This window comes from Eumetopias jubatus, unplaced genomic scaffold (assembly GCF_037043125.1).
Source record: "Eumetopias jubatus isolate StellerSeaLion01/CBP00866 unplaced genomic scaffold, mEumJub1_p1.0 scaffold_12, whole genome shotgun sequence".
In the NCBI taxonomy this organism is placed as follows: Eukaryota; Metazoa; Chordata; class Mammalia; order Carnivora; family Otariidae; genus Eumetopias; species Eumetopias jubatus.
Genome location: NW_028274818.1, coordinates 59,726,139 through 59,747,860, shown reverse-complemented (window position 1 = coordinate 59,747,860; position 21,722 = coordinate 59,726,139). Strand labels below are relative to the sequence as shown.

The window sequence follows — 21,722 nt, the reverse complement described above, 5'->3', positions numbered from 1 at the left end:
TATTACCAGAGGAAAGAATTTCATAATGATAAATGCAACCTTCAATAGAAAGATACATCTAAGTGCATATGGGTCTAATAAGAAAGCCTCCAAATACAGGATGCAAAATTGACAGAATTAAAGGGAAAAATTTTTAATTCCACAATTCTCTTAAAATGTCCTAAAATCCCTAGCTAAACCTAGCCACTGCCTGCTCCCACATCTCTCCTCCTGCCCACTCCTTCCCGAGCTATTTACTCACACATACTTTCTTCTCCCCAGTGGGCTAACTCCTCTTTCATGTTCCCAAATCTTGGCACACACTGTTCTCTCTGCTTAGAACACTTTCATTTCCTTTTTTGGTGACTCCTACTTTCACTCCAAATGTCCCTTCCTCAGAGATGCTTTCCCTGCTGATTACATGTTTTCAGAGCCCATCTGTGGGTACACTGCTCTCTTTCCTTCTCTCTATTTCTGAGTGTGTGTGTACGTGAACCAGAGGAAGGCATCATCATGAAAACTGGAGGAATCAAAGCACGGAAGCCATTACTACTGAGCACTGGTCGTAGCACCAGTGCTTGACATTTAGTTAGCATTCTGTAAATATTTTTAATGAAATAAATAATGAATATTTAATGAGTAAATAGAGTAAATTATTTATTTATCTTTCTTTTAAATCTGAGGAACATCTGAGCATGCTTTGACAAAGGAGAGCTGGGGGAGGAAACAAGTGCAGAATGAGAACGGCTCACCGGTTGGAACATAAGAGGACACAAAGGTATTCCTAGAATTGGTTTAGATAAAGAGAAGATGGGAGTGAGAAATGAAGAAAAACTCGTGCATATTAATCAGATGGCTTAATCTCCACGTATAGGTGAATTAGGAAGCTGGGAGTGTGCAAGGGAAGGGAGCTGGAGTGATAAATAAACTGAGTATTTTACTGTGCTGAGCTTCTGTTTCAAACAGTTCATTCATTCATTCATTCATTCCTTCATTTAACACCATTAAATAGCATCTAGAAGATATAAAACTTCTATTTGAGTTACATGGGGTGCTGGGCTGCCCCTAATGAATATACTGTAGATGAAAACAGGTAGAATCCCAGTCCCCTATGGAATAGCAAACTCATTGGTTTCATGCAGTTAGAACTACAACTTCTTCTGGGTATGCCCTTGTGTGATTGGAGTAGGGGAGGAGGGACAGAGTATTAAAAGCATGTTTATATTATGTCATGCTGAATGAAACTATGGCATATTTTAATCTAGCTATGATACTGTTGTAAAATTTGAGGAGAGTCTGTAGGAAGTAGGAAGGACCCCCACCAAGGTACACCAGAGATGTGCATTCATAAAGCATGCTGCCTTATTTTTATCAGTCATATGTAAACATACAGGCTATTAGCAACTGAAAAACATAGAAAAAATTATCTGCACTGTGCACTAAAAAATAAACTATAACTGGTTCTACGGTGTTGGGTTCATCTTGGGTTCACCGAAGTACATATTATTTAGTATCAACTAAGAAAAGAAAGCCCAAGCTTCTTGTCAGTCCACTGGAGGGACACTCAAAATATTCAAGGTAATCTAAGAAAAGGCAAGATTTCTCTAGCCACCAGGGGCTCTTGAGGCAATAATCTCCAAAATTACATCAACATGAAGGAAACAAACATGCTCAGTTTGCCCTACAACAGAATGTTCCTATTTTAATTCAAACTATTATTTGAAAAATCACACATAATTAATGAAATATTTCTGGAATAGTAATGGTTAAATATTTACATAGTAATTCTGAATCTTTGAAGAAATATTTCTGAAATCATCACATTTACACTGATCTTTGAAAAAAGTACAACATTTGAAATACAGTGATATAAAAATTTTCACCTCCCTCAATTATAAAACCATACCAAGAACAAAAACAGGTCACTCTTTAATTAGTAATTATTATGATTGTTATATACAAACCATTATGTTAAACATGGAATATAAAAATCCTACTAATAAGGAATTTATAGTTCAGTTGAACGATAAGAGATATGCCCACATAATGATAATATAAAACACAAAAGGGGCATGTGCCCAAGGAAAGGATGACAGAAAGCATGACAAGATTTCAAAGATGTCTTAAATATAAAGGACATTATTGGAACAACTGGCAAAACTTGACTGGGATCTGAGGATTAGATGATAGTAATATATCAATGCCAATTTCCTAATGTTGATGGTTGCATTATGGTTAAAAGTATGCTTATTTGTAGGTAATATGCACCAAAGTATTCAGGGATAATAGGGCCTAAGGTTGGCAATTTATTTGCAAATGACAAAAAAAAACAGTTCTTTTTTCCACACCTGCAACTTTATCATATCTTTGAGATTGTTTCAAAAGCTAAAACAAATTTTAAAATGATGATTGTGAGTAAAGTAGTATCATTCTGAGTTTTACAACTTTTAAAAAGTATTCTCTATTAATTCATGTTGCTTGTAAACATAGAGGTATTTATTCTGCTTCACTTGGCAAAACCTTGAGATCCTTGAAGAAAAGGTCCAGTTTTACTTTAATTTACATGGCACACAACCTTCGTTACCCTTAATCTTAAACCAATCTTAGATGTAATCATCTGTAATTTGAAATCATAGTTCTATGCCCACACTTATTTTTCTTTACAAAAAAAATAAAGCATAATAGTATTGAGTAGTCTAGAAAACTCTTTCTACATCCATTTAATGGTGACAAAAAGTTGATGTTACTATGAATTATTAGAAACCCCATTTATAAATGAGAATATGGAAACTGAAGAATGAAGACATATATCTGTTTAACTGTGGTGCTGGAACCTGAACAGAGTTCTTATGACTTTTTAATCCCATGTTCTTTTCCACCAAACACTGCTATCTCAGGTCCTTTTGAAGGCTCTGTTCAGTTATCACCATGAGTCAGGAAATTTTTTTGCTTAGAGCACAGTCCTGAAGGGAGGTGACCAGGACAACTCTAAGTTGTAAGAAACTCTCTGTCTCATTTTTCTAAAATGGGTTAGATAGCAATAGTATTTCTTCTTCATAAATCATAGGCTAAGGCACTTAGAGGATTAAATCAATCAATACACATAAGGGACTTGGAATAATGCTTGGTGTATAATAGACATTAAACTATTACTATTTCTAAAAATTCAGGAAATTTTAGGACGCATTTGAATAAAAATAAAGAAGGCATTTGAATAAAAGCATCTTGCATGAATAGGGAATTATTTCAATTGTTTCTTAATTAAGAGGGAGTTCCTTGCTTTGCTATTTGGCATATTCATTCGCTAAATGAGGAAGTCTTTATCTACTGCTGTTGTGTATTACTCAGAAAAAGCACAAATTTTTGCCTCAGCATTTATCCTTAGAAAACTGAAAACCCTTGTATAAAAATAGGTCCGTCTCCAGTATTTTCTACTTCATGACCCAAAAATTCTTGAAATATGAACATTTTAAACCCTCATTTACCCTTTTCAAAGTGTCAACCATACTCTTTACATATAGCAGGTTACAGTAAATTATGACTGGGCTACCAGACCCTGCTGGAAATAATCATTAATTATTATTAGTTATTAATTATTAATTATTATTATATTATATTTATATAAATATAAAATTACAATAATATAATTTTATATATTTTAATAATTATATTGATTATTAATTATTAATTATTATTAATTATTTTGCACAAGAAATCCTCTTGCTACTAAAAAAATTAAAACAGCACAAATAGATATTCAATACAGATCATTATTTCCAGTGGGTATCAATCAGTTTGAACAGGCAAACTGTATCTGAAAACCACATCATGGCCCAAAAGAGGTTTTGGAATAAACCCTGTCTGGAGATTCCATTCATTAATTCATACAGACACTTATTTAACATTTACTAAATACTTCCTACGTGTCCAATAATCCTTAACCTTAGATGCTGGGGATATTGCCACGGATAAAACAAATATTTCTCCCTCTTTCGACTTGTATTTTAATGGAAGTTAACCAGGAATTATCATGAATTCTATTTGTATATGTTATACACGCTTACCTATTATTCATAATGGATTCTTTAAGTTCCTCTACTGTACGTGGCTATTAAAAAATCTAGCCTGTTACTATTTGAACTAATATGACTGTGAACTGTGATTTCTGAACAAGTCATCTGACCTTGCTATGCCTAAACTTCCTCAAATGTAAAATGGGGATAATAATTGAACCTATCTAGAGTTTTCATGTGGAAATTAACTGAGTTAGTACACAGAACAATGCTCAATTCAAATTAACCTCTACGTAAGTATTGACTATTATATTTCAAAAGAGGGATTGTGAATGACCTCACATAGAGCAAGCGTTGAACCACATCCTTTGAAATTATGAAACCACACACTTGTCCAGTAGGTTTCCTAGAAAGTATTTTAACAAACTTATACTTAAGTAACTTCAGTGCACCCAGATCAATTTTTCTTAAAGGACATTAAGACAATGAGTCTAGATGTACATATTGGCAAGTATTGTGTATTATATACTCACACATAAAATTCCTTCTATTACTCACATTCTCATAGAGAGCTTGAAGGGTCTCCAGATCAACCACAGAATTGTCCAAGTTCACAACAGCTGTGGAAAAAAAAAAAAACATATGAAAGAAAGAATATAAATTCCCATTTAAGTCAGTTGTGAAAAGATGTCCGACCATCTTGAACAACAGTGACCTTCTCCAGAACAGTGTTCTAACTTCACCGCACCCACTTACTCCACTATCAAGACTGTGTCCAAGGAATTTCGACAGGGGTAAAGTGTAAAGCTTTCACTTGTCCCTCAAACACAAAATCCCATGAATATGACCCAGTCAAAGGTCAAAGATAAACTGTGAGTCTTTCAAGGTCCAACTGCATGAATTTGAAAAATTTGCTCAAACGGGCAAATCACTCCTGTTACTGTCACATCCCATTTTGTGAGGGACTGAAGGACTTAATATAAAAATAAAAGATGAATTTTCTGTTATAATTTTTTACATTGTTATAATCGAAGGACAATTCATTGACTATGGTATTGAGATTAACACAGATGCACCCTTAAAAATCCATTCTTTTTTTAAGTAGGTTTCATGCTCAGCGCGGAACTCAACATGGGGCTCAAACTCACAACAGTGAGATTAAGACCTGAGCCAAGATCATGAGTCAGATGCTCAACTGACTGAGCCACCCAGGAGCCCCAAAATCCATTCTTAATGTACAAACTACCCATGCTTATATAAGGAAGAAGTGGAATGGATAATCAAAAACTGGGAATATGTTCTTAAACGCATTTCTTTTGGCCTGAGAAGCATGTTGGATTTTGGAGTCAGTATGTTTCATAACTCAGTTTGGGCACAGATTAATCAAAAACATTCTGCATTACCTACATATATATTAGCTGGAAATGATGTGAATTTGCCCTGATCAGATTTGTGCCAAGTAGCCAATGAAGCTGCTATGTATGGGATTAAAGATTTCTGGGAGAAAAATCACAAAGTAGATAATCACAAATTGATTAGATTTATTTTGAATAATTGAGGCATTTCACACTGTCTTTTCTCTCAAAGCCTAAAGTACATGAGACATTTTCTAGTTGACTCTGGCAAAATACCAAGAATGAATTAAAAAAGACAAGTGGGAAATTGAAGCATATGATGGATGAGAAATCTAACCAAGATAATTTAGCATTTCTATCTGGAGCTGGGAACAGAGCCCAGATTCACCAAGATCATAGTAAGTAGAATATGATACTTCCACCCTAATAATATTCTATTATCTCCATTTCCAACAAATTATGTCTCAAATATCAATCTAAGAATTTGATTAAGATTTTCAGACAAATCTTTTCACTCCTTAGACCACATAAGGCAAACATATCACAATCTGTTTAGCAACTCGAAGTGGTAAAACTAGCCCAACTAACTTTGACTATATTTCAAAAATTAATTAAAAGGGATTAATAAATGATTTTTACTAGCGGTAATATGCCTATAATGTAACAAAATGCATAAAACCCAAATAAGGATAGCAAAATCATGTGTGAAATTATCCCCTTGGATTTGTACATTGTCTAGCCCTTAAATAAAATTTACACTGAACCCAAAGATCTCCGACTTTGAAATTCATTAGATAATAGTCCAGTATTTCTACATTCCTCTGGTGACACAGCAAAAGATTGATGGGAAAACAATGAAAGAAATGCCAACAGTCAACTTAGTATAAGATTTCATTCTTCGTAAAGAACAAAGTAAAGACACAATAAAATCATTCGTACTTAAGTCAAAACTCTTTATAAAAGATACAGTTGTCCTCTGACGTTATCCATAGTTTTAAAACATGTTATTCCTACAAGTGTTCCCCACATGAAACTTTGTGTGTATAAGTGTGGTTTCTCATCGGTTTATCTCACACAATGTCAGGTACTCAAGAATTATCTTAATAAATGCCATGTGGTCCTAATCATTGGTATATGGTCCTAAGCAAGTCCTCAAAAGTTCCTAAGCCATGAAACCTCACTATTTAGTCATCCACAAGGAAATCTCCATGGAAAGAAATACTGTTACTATTTTTCCACACAATTTTCTCTTAGTTGGCTTTACACTTGAGAGATGCTAACACAATTTGATGGGAATCACAGTTTTGAGAGAACAATAAAGTCATGCTTGAGTAGCTGAAAATTAGAGAAAATTAGATACTGGCAGATGAATGGATGGAATGAGAGGAGTTCTAGATGGGAAATAAAGGCAAAAGAATTAATTTGGGAAAAATTAAGGTTACTGAGGTGCTATATTTACTCAATTTAAAAAGCACATTTTAACATTTCAGAAATCAAGACTCAGACTAAAATTCCTATCTTTCTAAATATTTAGTGGTGTCTTCTAGTGCTCCCTCCCTTAAAATCTGTATATTTTCAACTGATAAATTCTAAAATCAAGGAAATAAAACAATGCATTCACTCATGAACTCAATAATATGTAAAGTGTTCTTAGCATCCAGGGACTATACTAGCTTGGTACACTGGTTAACTGTTATTTGAGAAACAATGACTTGAGGGGCGCCTGGGTGGCTCACTTTGTTAAGCGACTGCCTTCGGCTCAGGCCATGATCCTGGAGTCCCGGGATCGAGTCCCGCATCGGGCTCCCTGCTCAGGGGGGAGTCTGCTTCTCCCTCTGACCCTCTTCCCTCTTGTGCTCTCTGTCTCTCATTCTCTCATTCTCAAATAAATAAATAAAATCTTTAAAAAAAAAAAGAAACAATGACTTGAAATTAGAGCTATTTGATGTGGATGTTCTCAATTACTCAGCCTTGAAAGGCTGCAAACAACTGGATGTGCAGAGACCACTCCAATCAGATTTCTAGCTATGGCCATGCTAAGGACTTTAGAAATAGAAATAGAAATACACATACTGTGTTTTTTTAAGGTGGCAAAAGTTTCAAGGAAAAAGCACCTCACAAATTCCCTGATTCCATGTGCAAAATTTCAGCCTTCTTTGAGAGGAAAAGATCTTTTTTTTGAGATTATTTCAAGGTGATAGCTTCTATTTTCCCCCAAAAGGGAATACTGTTTTTATGGGATGCTTTATTGATGTAGAAGGAACAAGAACATGGAATCAAACTTAACTGGGTTTAAATTTTTCTTTGCTGCTGCATTACTTCAAGTAAGTTACTTAACTCGACAAGTTCCAGTTTCTTTATAGGGGGCTGGGGTGAGGGGAAAAGGAAATCAAAGAAAATATTAGCAAGATTTTGGGTTTCGTGGGGACCAAAGGCAGGAACAAGTAAAAGGATCTAGCATGAGGCTGGTTAATGATAGTTCCCACTTTTCATAAAAGTTCAACTCTTCTGGCTCTAATATACTTTATTATCTAACTCAAAGTTGAATGAGTTTCTTTTTTTTTTCCTACTTGTGTTTTGTGCCCTCATAAACCAAAAAGAAAAATTCCACCTGCATCTATTAAGGCATGTGTTCTCACCGGAACAATGAACTATCACAACTAAATGACAGCCTGGCTTACAGTTACCACTGTAACTTTTTTTTCAGAACACCTAGAACTTTAATGGATACTTAGCAACCACTTCTTAGCCGAAGACCATTTTCCGAGAGGGTTCAAGCTGGCAGCGATGGCCACCCCCTCCAGATACTGAGGGACGAGGGTGGCCGGGGGGAGGAGGAGTGTATTGGTCTCTGGACAGGCAGGGCATCGGGATGCTGTGGAATGGTGATTAAGGGGCCATTCACGCTGGGGCGGGGCTAGGCCTGGGGCTCGGGCACCATCCTCCACCATTTGAAGGCAAAGGGTACCCTGCAGATGTTGGCACAGGCACAGAAGTCCCCGATTTCAGTCAGGTAGCAGTCAAAGTCATCGATGAAGGTGCACTTGAAGCCCAGGGGCTCTAGAAACTGGCAGATCTTTTCTTCCAGGCAGGAGATGCCCTTGATCTGGGGCCCAAAAGGCTTGGGGATGCCCAAATTCTTGTCCATCACGATCATCTGCAGCAGGTTAGGGAAGTAGGGCCTCGCAAACAATTTTGCCATCTGCTTGGAGGGGACGTTAATCAGCTGCTCCAAGCAGAAGAGCTGTGGGATGTCAATGATGTCCCTTTCCACCAGACCCAGCTCCTTCTTCAGGATGTCACGGTTCAGGTTAATGCACTTCTCTACGTAGTTGTTCTGCTTCCTCATGTTTTCATCAGCCAGAAGTTGATTGATGGTGTTGGCCTCCCTCCCGTTGGAAAGGAGCTGGTCCTCCCAGACCTCTGCAAACAGGGCTACAGGACCTCAGGTCTCTGTAGCCCTCCTTCTGTTTCTCCTCGAACAGTCTGTAGCAGGAGCTGGGGCTGGCCAGGAGCAGCTGGAAGCCCTTGTCACCCTCACTCTTATCCTGCGTGGGGATGAAGCACATGAACTCATCCATGTGGCTGACCATCAGCCAGTCCAAGAACAGCTCCACCAGGGCCTGGACTCGCTGGGCATAGAGGAAGTCCCAGAGGGCCTTACCCATGTCTCGGCCCTCCTTGCTGGGGTAAAAGCAGCTGCCAATGAGGATCCTGCCTAGGGGGTACTCTTTCCCTTCCACTTTGACTGGTGGGGACACCATCAGGTTCCCAATAGAGTCCATGCTGGCCACCCTGTGGTCCTTGGTGCCTTGGATCATGTAGCCAACCCCTGGGCTCAGGGAGTATTTCATGGGGAAGTCGTCCAGCGTGAGAACCCAAGGGGTGTCGAGGACCAAGGAAAGAGTCTTGTGGGGAGCCTGGGTGTAACAGAAGGCCATCTCATCCTGGAGCCACCTGCCCAGGCGGTTGGGGTCCTCGTAGACAGATACCACCTGGCCGTTACTCTTCTCGCTCAGTTCCATCACTGTGTTCACAAAACCCTGGACCTGCATCACTCTGCACAGGTGACCTCTAGAGGCATCTGGGTGCTGGGAGTAAAGATGCAAGGGGCCACCAGAACACTACCGTGTCTTAGTACACCAGGGTCTCTGGAATTGACAGGTCTTGCGATTCTTCCACCAGGGAGACAGAGTAGGAGATGAGGCCCGAGTTCCCGGCAGTCGGGAACTCCATGGCTTCACCGTAGAAGATTTCCTTCTGGTGGTTCTGTATCTGTATCTGGGTATCGTCCATCATCCTCTGTCTGTTTTACTTGGCATTTAAAGTGTTAGGCATAAGACTTGGATTTCAGAACACAAATAAACCCCAAATTTGGAAGGATATTCAGTGATAAATCTTTCAGATTACTTTATTCTCTAACATTCAACTAGGTGTTAATGTGATTATACTTCAGATTAGAAGAGGCCAAATATTTCATACTCATTTCCTCCTCTTTGCTCTAAGACTTTTGGGAGCAGCCATCATTGTCTGGGACCCACACACTGCCTACCCAGAAATACCCCTGCAGGTCTACCAAGCAGCTTTAATTGCTTTCCCATAAAATATATATAAATTCATTACTTTGAATTTAGCCAAGAAGCACCTGTTCTGCTTTTATGTAGAAGAGTTCAAGGACTAAGAAGGTGTTGAGAGGAAATCCTAGCCTTTTTTGCATATTAAAAGATTATTAATTTATTTGTAAAGTACACAGACTTTCCAGGATTAGAACATATGGAGGCTTTCACCACTCTCTTTAAACAACCTATAAATGACCATGTGTTAATAATCACTCCAGACCAAAAGGGATAGCATTTTTATTTTTAAGCTAAAACTTTTGTAAAATGCCAAGGATGTGATAATTAAGTAGAACAACAATGGTACTCTTTCAGGCTTTCCTACCAACAGGCTGTTTGTTGTTGATCAAGACACTAAGCTTCTCTGAGACTTTATCGAGTGGGATAATAACTTTTGTCTGTAGCATATGTTTATCATGTGGAGAAAATAAGGAATTTTATAGTAAGAACGATAATTCAAGAAGCCTTGGAATCATTTATGTAATTAATTTGAAAATGTGTATTATCTGTGAACACATTGGTTAGAAACTAGAGACAGGGCTGGGAATGTGCTGGATTAAAATTAGGTTCAGGATTAAACATTTGCTTACAATAATCAGAAGTTAAGACCACAAATAGTTCTTGAATTCATGAACTCCACTGGTACACACTTGCTGATATCCAACGCACTTCTCGTTAAACCATGATGTTACAAAATGAAGAGCAAAATAGGCTATTTTAGAACTCAAGTAGTCAATTTAACCTAAGATATTAAAAATGCATCAAAGTGAACTATGCTAACAAAAAAAATCTATTTCCTTTTGATTTTAAGATACTGCATGACATAAAAAGAATTCTAGATCCAACATGGGACATGGTTGTATGCTGGACACATGACATTGTGCACACAAGTACACAAACAGGTGATCATCATGGGCCTGTATCACATTCCCTGGACACTTGGTCTTTGCTATTAACACTGCCTTCTTTGACACCAGAAATGTGGGACAGGTTGCTTATTCTAACTCACTACGATGCTAAGTCACTCAGAGACTAGAGTGTAACACATCTGTCTGAATTTCTGCATAACAAGAATCCAGTCTCTGTGCTTCTGGTCAAAAAAGTGCATAAAAGGGAAAGGACCATATTTTAAGAGGTCGTGTTAAAGGAAACTCAGCAAAACAAAAGTTCACAAAACATTAGCCAAATTCATAAGTGTTCCATATATTTTGAGTAGCCAGATGAAGCAGTTCCTTTTATTGGTATAATTCAATATGAAATAATTACTCTTACTGAACGCGATACTTTAAGTCATGGAACACCGTTAGTGCTTGACTTACTCCACTCTTGTTTTGTTTTGGGTCTTTTTTTTTTTTTTTTTTTAAGCTCGGGTCTCCCCAGGGGGATAGGACAGCCCTGAGGCTGCTTTTGATGGCCCCTTCCCTCCATCAGCCCTGACACTCCAGTCCCAGTGGTTTCTTGCCTTAATCCCTCCCACCCACATGACCTGCTAAACTGGCGGTAGAGACCTCCAAAAGTAGAAAACCTTATGGCGTTTATTACCAAGAATATTAGTTATCCATTTCTGCACAGCAAATTACACTAAAGCTTAGGGCTTAAAATATATCATCATATCATCAGCAAACATATTATCCATGGGTCAGCAATCCAGGTGCAGCTTAGCTGGGTGCCTTTGCCTCAAGGTTTCTCATAAGACTTTAATCATGGAGTTGGCTGAGGCTAAGATCATTTATGAAGGCTCTGCAGGGGGATCCATTCCCAACCTCACATGGTTGTTGGCAAGATTCAGTCGCTCAGACTGAAGGCTTCAGCTCCTCACTGGCTATTGGCTGAAACTGAGCCTCAGTTTCTTGCCAGATATGTCTCTCCACAGGGAAGCTCACAATAAGACAGTAGGCTTCCTTTAGAGGAGCAAGAGGGGTTATGCAAGATAAGGCCACCTTCTCTTTGTAACCTAGTCTTAGAAGTGGCATCCCATTATATTTTATTCATTATGAGTCTCTAGGTCCAGCCCACGCACAAGAGCGTTAATACCAGGTCTTTGGAGGCCCTCTGAGAGGCTGCCCACCATACCAGGTTGCTAACTCTGGCTCTTTGTTGCTTGGATTTCAAATCTCAACTTGTGGTTCTCTATTATTCTCTACCATGTATTAATTTTATCAAAGTTTTTGTTTTTCTATCAGGCTCTAAGGGCACAGAAAAAATGGGGAGGTATCATGATTTACCAGAAAGAAGAAATGCACTAGTCAGGGAAGCTGACTTCAGACATAGCCTATCAAATCAGCTAAGGCTCCGAGTCTAAGTGAGACTGAGTTTATCTGAGGCATGACAGACAGACATATGGAGACATGAGATAATACTGACAGACGCTTCCCTATACAACTACATGACCATGCCTAATCTATTGTTGTGTCCTTCACCATATATAGAAGAACCTAGTACACAGAGGCTTGGAAAAAAAATCTTTGTTGAACGTCAGACAGGTTGAAATAGGCTGTTAGTAATTCCTGAAAATTAACTGTTCCTTTAACTTGACGGAACAAGCTGAATATTCCTTGAGCTGAGCCTGATTGCCCTTTCACAAACAAATAACTTTGTTCTAGATGACTTTAAGTGCAAAAACATAAAACACAAAGATAATAATATGTCCTGTGCTATCATCATCTGACAAAGAGCACTGGGAAACAGTGGAACACAGTGGGCTCTGGGTCAAACTGGCTCCAGCATGTATTATTATCTGTGTAACACACGGTGTCTCAATTTGCTTGGAATCTGCAAAATGGACCTAATAAAAACATCCACCCTCTAGGATTCTTGCAGAAGATTATTCAAGGAAAACACCTAGAAGCTGCACCATTTCTATGGGCAAACACTCAGAAAATGTTGGTTGTGTTTCTTGTTATTATAGCCCCTTTAACATTATTCCTATATGAAAAATATTTTACCAATGGCTCTCCAAATCGGTATTTTGAGAGATTTTAGACCAACTAGGTTGAAAACATTCTCAGCAAAAAGGAGAAAATGACAGTTTCACTTGTGCCTATACTAACATGGGAGACTAAACACGTCTCACCCACAGGGAAACCATCAACACTGATTTTGAATAAGGTATATGGGAAGGAAGCAGAGTCAGCAAAAGCTTAAACACAAAAGAAGTGCAAATCAGTCTGTATTTACAGTTCATGCCCTCTTCTCAGTAACACAGTAAGAAAGAGTGTGAGGGCTTAGAGAAACCGTCTTTACCCCCTTTGGAATTCAGAAGCCACAGGAAAAGCTAAGATGAAGTTAGCTTGGCAAACTGCTGAGAAGCAAAGACCCTTGTTCACGTAGAAACTCATCTTAAGTAGCAGAGATCAGAAGCATCTCTCATTTAAAATGGTTCCCAGCTTGTCATCATCTCCTAGCCACTGGGGACCAAACTTTTCTAAGAGATCTCTTTAAGGAATTGCAAGTGACTTGCCATTACACTTTAAAATGAGGAAAAAAGGATGTGTGTGAAGATAATTTCTATCTCACTATACATTTCAATGAAATTAAAGATTTCACCTTTTGTGGGGGGAGGTAGTTGCTATTCACTTTATCTGACAATATTTATTATCTCTTTTGTAAATGCACTGTAAACCATTTGGGGGATCTGGAGATATGAGCTCCTCTATCACAGGTTGGTGAAGCAGAAAGATACGAACATATAATTATACGTCAATGTAAGCACACGGCAGAACTGGTGCAAAGGGGAAACAAATAATGCAATTGTCACGCGGAAAAGATCCTCAAAGTAACAGTTTGAAAGCAAATGAATAATAGTATAAATCCTAATAGCACTCAAATTCATTTTATTTGAACTGTGATGTGATGTAGATGTATCAATGGAAGCATCTTTGCCTCGGATGGCAGAGGAAATAATGTGCATCCAGTTCTACTCTCACCTAAAGTTCCACTGCAACCATTGTAAAGAGGTTTTCTAAAACACAAATTCATCAGGACTGAAAGGAGAGGCAGTGACAGCAACAAAACATGGAAACTAGTTGTAGAGTTTAGCAGACCTGTAAATGAAGAATCCACAGCTGTCCACGGGAACACTGAACACCAACTCCGAAGGGGGAGTCCCAGAAACAAGAAGGGTGAATGGTATCTGTCCATCAGTTATATCTCCATTCCAAAAATGCCCTCCCCAAGTGTGTCAGGTTAATTTTCTTGAGAAATTAAAACAAAGTCTCTGGGCAGAGGGACAACAAGCACAGTTGCAGGCCAGAGCACCACACGGAAAACACAGGGACCACGTGCAGTACTGCAATGTTGAAGACAAAACTTCCCTCCCCCGCCCCCCACCTGCACCTCCAGCCAGCTCTCATCCTCAATGTGGGGCCCAGAAAACTGCCAGACAGACCTTTACTCTCCCAGGCCAGAAACTAAAAGTCTCTGGGGAATCTCACCACCCCAAGAGGAAAGAACAAAAAGACGCTGGTGGTTCCCCCAACAAATAATGTACCCAGATAATAACACACTGAACTCAAAATCAAAAGACTGCCCAAGAGGGCTCACAGCTTCTCACCAGCTTTTACCTCCCCCACTTTTAAGCCAGGACAGCCAAAGACCAAATCCTCTACAGGACGGCTCTAACACAGATACTAGAGACCAGAAAACAGGGGAGAAACACACACACACACAAACACACAAACACACACGAGAAACTCCTCCGTATCTTCCTAAGGTACGCCAATACCCATCGTCCCCACATTCTTCTCTGCCCTTATCTTTTTAATCCCACCCCGTTAAGCTTTTGCTCTGATTACTGAGTCACCAGTAATTTCAATTCTGTGAAATCCAAATGCACATTTCTCCATCCTCAGCAGCATTTGATACAGTGAATAATTCCTTTCTCCAGATACACATGCTTAATTTGGCTTCCGGGATGCCACTCTCTTCCTGCTGCTCGTAATGCTCCCCATTCTTCATTCACCTTATCTGGCTCCTTCTCTCCCCAACCTCTTATTGTTGAAGGATCCTAGGGCTTGATCCTTTTACCTCTTCTCACCCACATCTCCTCTCCAACCTTGGTGAGCTCCTCCAGTCTTATGGTGGATTTGGAACATTTTCCTCTCTAGCCTCCAACCTCCTTCCTGAACCCCCGGCTTATCGAACCAACAGTCTTCTCAGCTAGCCCACCTGGAACTCTAGCGGTAGACCCACTCTGCCCACACTCTCCACTGTCTCACATGATGGAGACTCCATCTGCCAGATGGACTATCCTTAACTCGTTCTTTTGCTCACATTCCACATCCAACACATCGTGAATCCTCCTGGTTCTACATTTCAAATACATGCAGAATATGACTTCCTCTCATCGCTGTCATTGCTACCACCCTGTTCCCACACACTCCCAGCTATTGCCTGGATTACTACAACACCCTCCAAATTGGAACAAGAAAATGATTCTTCTCACATAAAAACATGGTATCATAAATAGAAAAATTCAATAGAAGGTATGGCAAATAAATGTGAGAATATTGCCCAAAAGTACGTCAAAAAGAAGAGGAAACACTGGGAACAATAAACCAATTCAAGAAGGCCAATATCCCAATAATAGAGGAGTTTTAGGAGGAAAATATTAATTTTGACCAGTTCCTGAGAAGAGATGTCACACACTCCCTTCTGACCATATTCTGCCAGATATACAGCACCTGGCTCATACTCTAGCACAGCCAGAAGCCCCACCACCGGTGATCTCTGTATTCACAAAATTCATTCATGTTTTTGCCTAGTCCCCCCAAAGTGCCCTTAAAACTTTAGGGACTCTGAAGCTAGAAGAGAAACCATAGGTTAGAAACTTTTTTCAGCTTATTTTCTCTTATAAACTGGTGCCTAATAATATAAATATTTCCCTCTTCTTACCCAATTAAATTTGTGGTTGTCTCTAGGTTTTGCAAAGGTAACAATATGTTGAGGAATACATATATAGGTGAATGAAAAAAGTGCAAGAGTGATTAATACAAACTGAGGACAGTTGAGGAAGGGAAGGAGGTCCCGCATCGGGCTCCCTGCTCCTTGGGAGCCTGCTTCTCCCTCTGCCTCTCTCTCTTTCTCTCTCTCTCTCTCTCTGTCTCTCATGAATAAATAAATAAAATCTTTAAAAAAAAAAGAGTATCTAGATCCTGGTGGAATTAAAGAGAAATAAGAGCTGAATTCCAAAACCTCTGATGTATTAAGAAGTAAAATGAAGGACACAGGGACTAGGTGAGAGAAAAAAATGTCATTCATCATGTTTGTTTATAACTTGGTCCCCTGACCCCAAGCTTAAACATCTGGCTCATTTTAGACTATTGTAGGGAGTGATGGCAGCCATTTAGTTACAGTGTAGTAACAAAGACATCTGAAATATGAATAAATTCTTGACAATTAGCCACTTGATAAAATGGCAAAAGTGCAAATATATTTGCACTGTTTAAAAATTGTCTTCAGCTGTAAAAAGAACATCTGAGTAAATAATGACTTAAATAAAATTGAGATAGGCTGACATTGATTCAGAAAATTAAAAAAAAAGGTTAGGGACAAAAAAGTTTTATGGTCTTTAAATTCCTATTCCTCATGTGGAAAAATAGTTGCCATAGCTCCATCCATCACTTTCACATTCCAGGCAAAACCGAGGGAAAACGAAAGCAACAAGAAAGTATATGCAATGCCTATTAAATATGAATTCTTAGCAAATTTCTACTTATGTCTCACTGGCCAGAAGAGTTTCCAATGTTTACCTAAAATGGAGGGGAAGCTGATAAGTGTGAACAATGTAGACAAACCATTATCTCTAACAAAATAGCAATTTCAAACTCCAACTTAAGTTATCTCTGAAATATTCCCTAAGTACCATGGCTCATAATGACATCCCTGACCTCTTGTTTGAACCCTTTAACATAAATACAAATCACCTGATACGTTTCAGGTATTCCTTCTTTTGTATAGAATTATGTGCTCTCTGCCTCCAAGGAGATTTTAAATAGCCTGATAGCAGGGATATTGCCTTAGATATCATCAGCGCACACCGGAGTGTTCTACATATAGTAGAAAACTCAAAAAGCTTATAGTGTGAAAAACAAAGTCATTACTGAACCTTCAGAGAAAAGCCATAATAGCTGACCTTAAGAAAGAGACACTACCAACCACATATTTGTGTTATTGGTCCCATCAATCCACGAAGGCAACAACACCTGAGAAAGCAAAAGTCAAATATTGGCATGCGCAGTGATATCTGCTGCCAACAGTACTATAAGCATAACCATCCACATGATAATGAGGGAAGAAAATGAGACATAAAGAATGAAAGATATTTCCAGAGGAAGAAGCCTCCTCTTCCTCCTTCACATCTACAGTCTGTGGTGGATGCAAATGGTCAGTTTTTATGCATTCAGGAATTCCTAGTACTGCTTTATTTGTCCTGCCAGGAAGATATAAAAAGGAAAACAAGGCGGGGGGAATACGGTTTAGGTAGAAATGCCTAGGACCATTATCCTTAAATTTTTACTTGAAATTCAATAAAGCATAGAAACCTTTGGTAAGTGCTTGTCACTGTGCAATCTGACGACAATGGAATCAAGAATCCTTTATAAGGAAATAGTGATGTGCTAATCCCCAACTGAAAATCCGCACACCTGGAGAATTCCTTAAAAAAAAAAAAAACTGTCAAAATGTATTATTTAACAAAAATTTCCTAATGATGCAGTCAAGCAATTCTAAAGATTTTGTTTGGTTTTGCTTGGCTTAGTGAACCAAACATATCTAACAAGCTAAAGAAAAGAACATTTCTCAGAGAGGAAAATACTTGGTACCATATTCACCTGAATTTCACACTTGATAATAAGATAAAAGGAAACACTACATTTGCAGTGTTTACACATCCTACCACCAAACTTGGTTGAGCTCATGGGCTTGTCAAACATGTACACCCAGGCATGTCCATACTGTGGGAAACTTGCCAGAAGACATGTGGCTACACATTTTTAACATACATGGGAAACACACAAGTTCCTGAATCACATTTCAAGTAATTCTGGATTATCTAAAGACCATAATAAATTTAATGGCAAATACAGCAATAGCATTCATTTTTAAGGAGTCCAAATTAAAATAGTGGCACTCTATTCCTTTTATTTATAAGACTTCTAAATATTCTTATTGCTCCTTCCATTCAAGTCCCTGGTTTATACATTAATGTATTTATTGAGCGGCTTTAATTTACTCAAATAATAACTCAAAAGTCTTGATTTTTTTTTTCCCAAATGACTTGAAACCTTAAACCTCGGTGCTTTGGATTCACACAGACTGGAATTAAAAACATGAATCTGTGACTAGCTAGTGTGTGTCCCTTGGGAGAGACTTGGTAAGCAATCTGGGTCTCAGTTCATTCACATGTGAAATAGGTATATAATGGTGTTAATACCTCCCTCAAATGGTTATTGTCAGGATTAGAGGTAATTCCTCTACCATGTGACATACAGTCCTTGCTGTAGCAGGCACTCAAAAAGAGAAGGTTCTTCATTCGTTCTCTCTAAATGTCTCAATATCACATATACATTCGTAGAAATAATTGCTCTTACAAAACAACATAAATTAGAAATGAAAATATATTTTATACTGTTTGGGCCTTAAAAATAAACGAAAAGCAGCACATCAGCATCCCAATTCTATATCCAGTTGGGCCAATTCTCAGATGTGCTAGAGGCTGAATTCAAGTATGCAGAGATGTGCTTAAAGACCAGTGGGGAAATGGGTTCTCTTCAAATCAGCAAGCAGTGTATAAATTCCCCTATGGAATGAAGGTGGGGAGATCGGAGGAGGAGACGAACCATGAGAGACTGTGGACTCTGAGAAACAAACTGAGGATTCTGGAGGGGAGGGGGGTGGGGGGATGGATTAGCCTGGCAATGGGTATTAAGGAGGGCACGTATTGAATGGAGCACTGGGTGTTATACTCAAACAATGAATCATGGAACACTACATCAAAAACTATTGATGTGGGGCGCCTGGGTGGCTCAGTTGGTTAAGCGACTGCCTTCGGCTCAGGTCATGATCCCGAGGTCCCGGGATCGAGCCCCGCATCGGGCTCCCTGCTAGGCAGGAAGCCTGCTTCTCCCTCTCCCACTCCCCCTGCTTGTGTTCCCTCTCTCTCTGTCTCTCTCTCTGTCAATTAAATAAATAAAATCTTTTTTAAAAAACTATTGATGTAATGTATGGTAATTAACATAATAAAATTTTTAAAAATGCAAAAAATAAAAAATAAAAAAATAAATTCCCCTATGGTCAGGAAATACACAGAAGTCAATACTACCTGACACTGAGTGACACAGTAACAACTGTTTACTACTTGTTACACGTAAATAAACTGCCAATTAAACAGTATAACATTAAAAGGCAACCATTTAACTTTAAGTCAAAATGTATTCACTTCAGAAACATGCTTTTAGGGGCACCTGGGTGGCTCAGTTGGTTAAGCGACTGCCTTCGGCTCAGGTCATGATCCTGGAGTCCGGGGATCGAGTCCTGCATCGGGCTCCCTGCTCAGCAAGGAGCCTGCTTCTCCCTCTGGCCCTCCCCCCTCTCATGTGCTCTCTCTCACTCTCTCAAAATAAATAAATAAATCTTTAAAAAAAAAAAAAGAAACATGCTTTTAAATATCAACAACTAATTAAATTATTACAAAATGTTTGTATTTATCTGCAAAGTAAACAGTATCTTCTTGAAAACAGCATTTATTCCTTCACTGAATAAATATTCATAGAGTTCTAACCCCAAACCAGGTAGTCTTCTCTGCCCTGGGGATATGGTGGTAAACCTGACAGACACACTTCCTGCCCTTGTAGAGTGTACATTTTATTAGCAACTAAAATGATGTATGCCCTAGAAGGGAAGAACCTTGCATTTTTATAATAGCCTACTTATTTAGAAATCATATCCATTTATACTATCTTCTCTTTTCAGGCAGTTTAACCTGGCGGGGATTTGCTGTAAGGTACAGACAATAAAATGCCAGAATTCTATAGATTTTATACTTAGGCTACATAAAGAAAGGCTTTCCTGCTGGAAAAAAAACAACTCTGATACTCAATCCACCACTGGTACCTCTCAAGCATACTTGCTTATACAAGGATAATGACATAGCTAGTGATTAAGTCAGTAGGCTTCATACACCTATAGGCCTTGTTTATAAGACCTGTACAAGTTAAATTGTTAGAGAACAAATGCATTTTGTTTGACTCAGTATGTCGCCTTCTTGTCTAGGCAGGGGAAAAAAAAATGGATACCAAGACCGTAATCCTTTTGGAATAAAATCTTTAAATGCAAACATGATTGCCATTGTAGACTGTTTAATCTGGCGATATTGTATTTCATTTCTGTTTTTGAAGAGGTTTGTTGATTTGACCATACTGGGTACAACTCAAGGCTTATCTCAACTGTTCAGATAAGATTTATTTGACTTTGGCAGGTGACAAAATCTAGGGTGTGGAATAAAAAAGGTAGGGAAAAAAAAAAAGGCTGGCATATTCCCAGATAGCGTTTATTTTAAGCATAGTGTATAGATGAGCAAATAGTTTCAAACAACGCACTGTACTTTGTGTAAAAGATCCACTGTCTGTTGAATGTTTTCTATAAACCAGCACTGCAAAATGTCCTTTATTGGGCATAACATACTTCACCTTCTTGCTGAGGTAAACATTTATGCTCTTGTAAAATAGAGCTTAGTGAGTCTCCCTGGAAATAGGACCCTAACTCTGATCACATTTTGCCACTGTTTTCTAACACATGTTGTAAAAGGGGGACACTGTTAAATTTTATCTGGAGTGCATGCATATACATTGCTCTAAAAGTACACAATCTATCAGGAATTTAAAATGCCTTATGCTAAAATAACTTCTACACAGATAATACTCATACTTTTTTCAGTGTAATTCCTCACAAACATGTCTGACTTCAAAAGAAACCCTGAAGAGAAAGCTTGAATTTGCAAACACAAAGATTATAATTGTGGTTTAAAAAAATCATTTTGAAGATATTTTACTTAAATGTGCACTTACATAGCTTCCTCAGTATATGATATATCACCATTTGTATACTGGCAGACATGTTGAGGTAGGGAAAGGAACCAAGAAGTTTAGTCACTGAAAATTAAAAATTTATCAAAAACTAAAGAAAATTTAGTTGTGAACTTACAATATATGACTGAGAACATGAGCGCTTCATACCAAGACGTGACATGTTATAGTAATTCCTTTCATTGTACCATAGACATGACTTTGACTAACAACCTCTGTCTCATGACTATTTTGCCAAAAACTTAAAAGTATGAAAAATCTAAAGAATATACACAATACTTATGTTCCCCTGAGAATAATTTTGTGGTTTACTTAGCTCAACATGTAGTTAACATGTACAAAAATGTGATGCACTAGTTTATGTGTGTGTTAAGTCATAATTTGTCATTTGTTCAGTTAATGAAGGTTTTTCTTTCTTTTCTTTTGATGTATATATTTGTGTGAGAGGATTAGTGTAATGTTTCATTGCCAGGAATAAGAGAGATCAGTTAAATATGGGGAGGAGTTCCAAATGCTCCAATTTCTCTGATGAGCTTTTAATGAACAAAAGTTGCTTCTAAGTAAAATAGAGATTTTTCAAATATAAGATGGAACTGCCTCTGTTCTTTTTTTAAATTTTTTATTGTTATGTTAATCACCATACATTACATCATTAGTTTTTGATGTAGTGTTCCATGA

The 21,722-nt window shown here is 38.3% G+C and overlaps 1 protein-coding gene and 1 pseudogene across 1 annotated transcript in view; both read right to left on the bottom strand.

Annotated features, from left to right (window-relative positions):
- The window catches only part of FMN2 (formin 2), a 370,643-nt gene that overhangs the window by 178,036 nt on the left and 170,885 nt on the right, over positions 1 to 21,722 (bottom strand). The window contains exon 6 of the mRNA XM_028111462.2: positions 4,551 to 4,612. Within this exon, the coding sequence (XP_027967263.1) occupies positions 4,551 to 4,612 (62 nt within the window). The remainder of the gene's footprint in view (positions 1 to 4,550; positions 4,613 to 21,722) is intronic.
- LOC114215516 (inactive protein-arginine deiminase type-6 pseudogene) lies at positions 8,265 to 9,643 on the bottom strand (annotated as a pseudogene).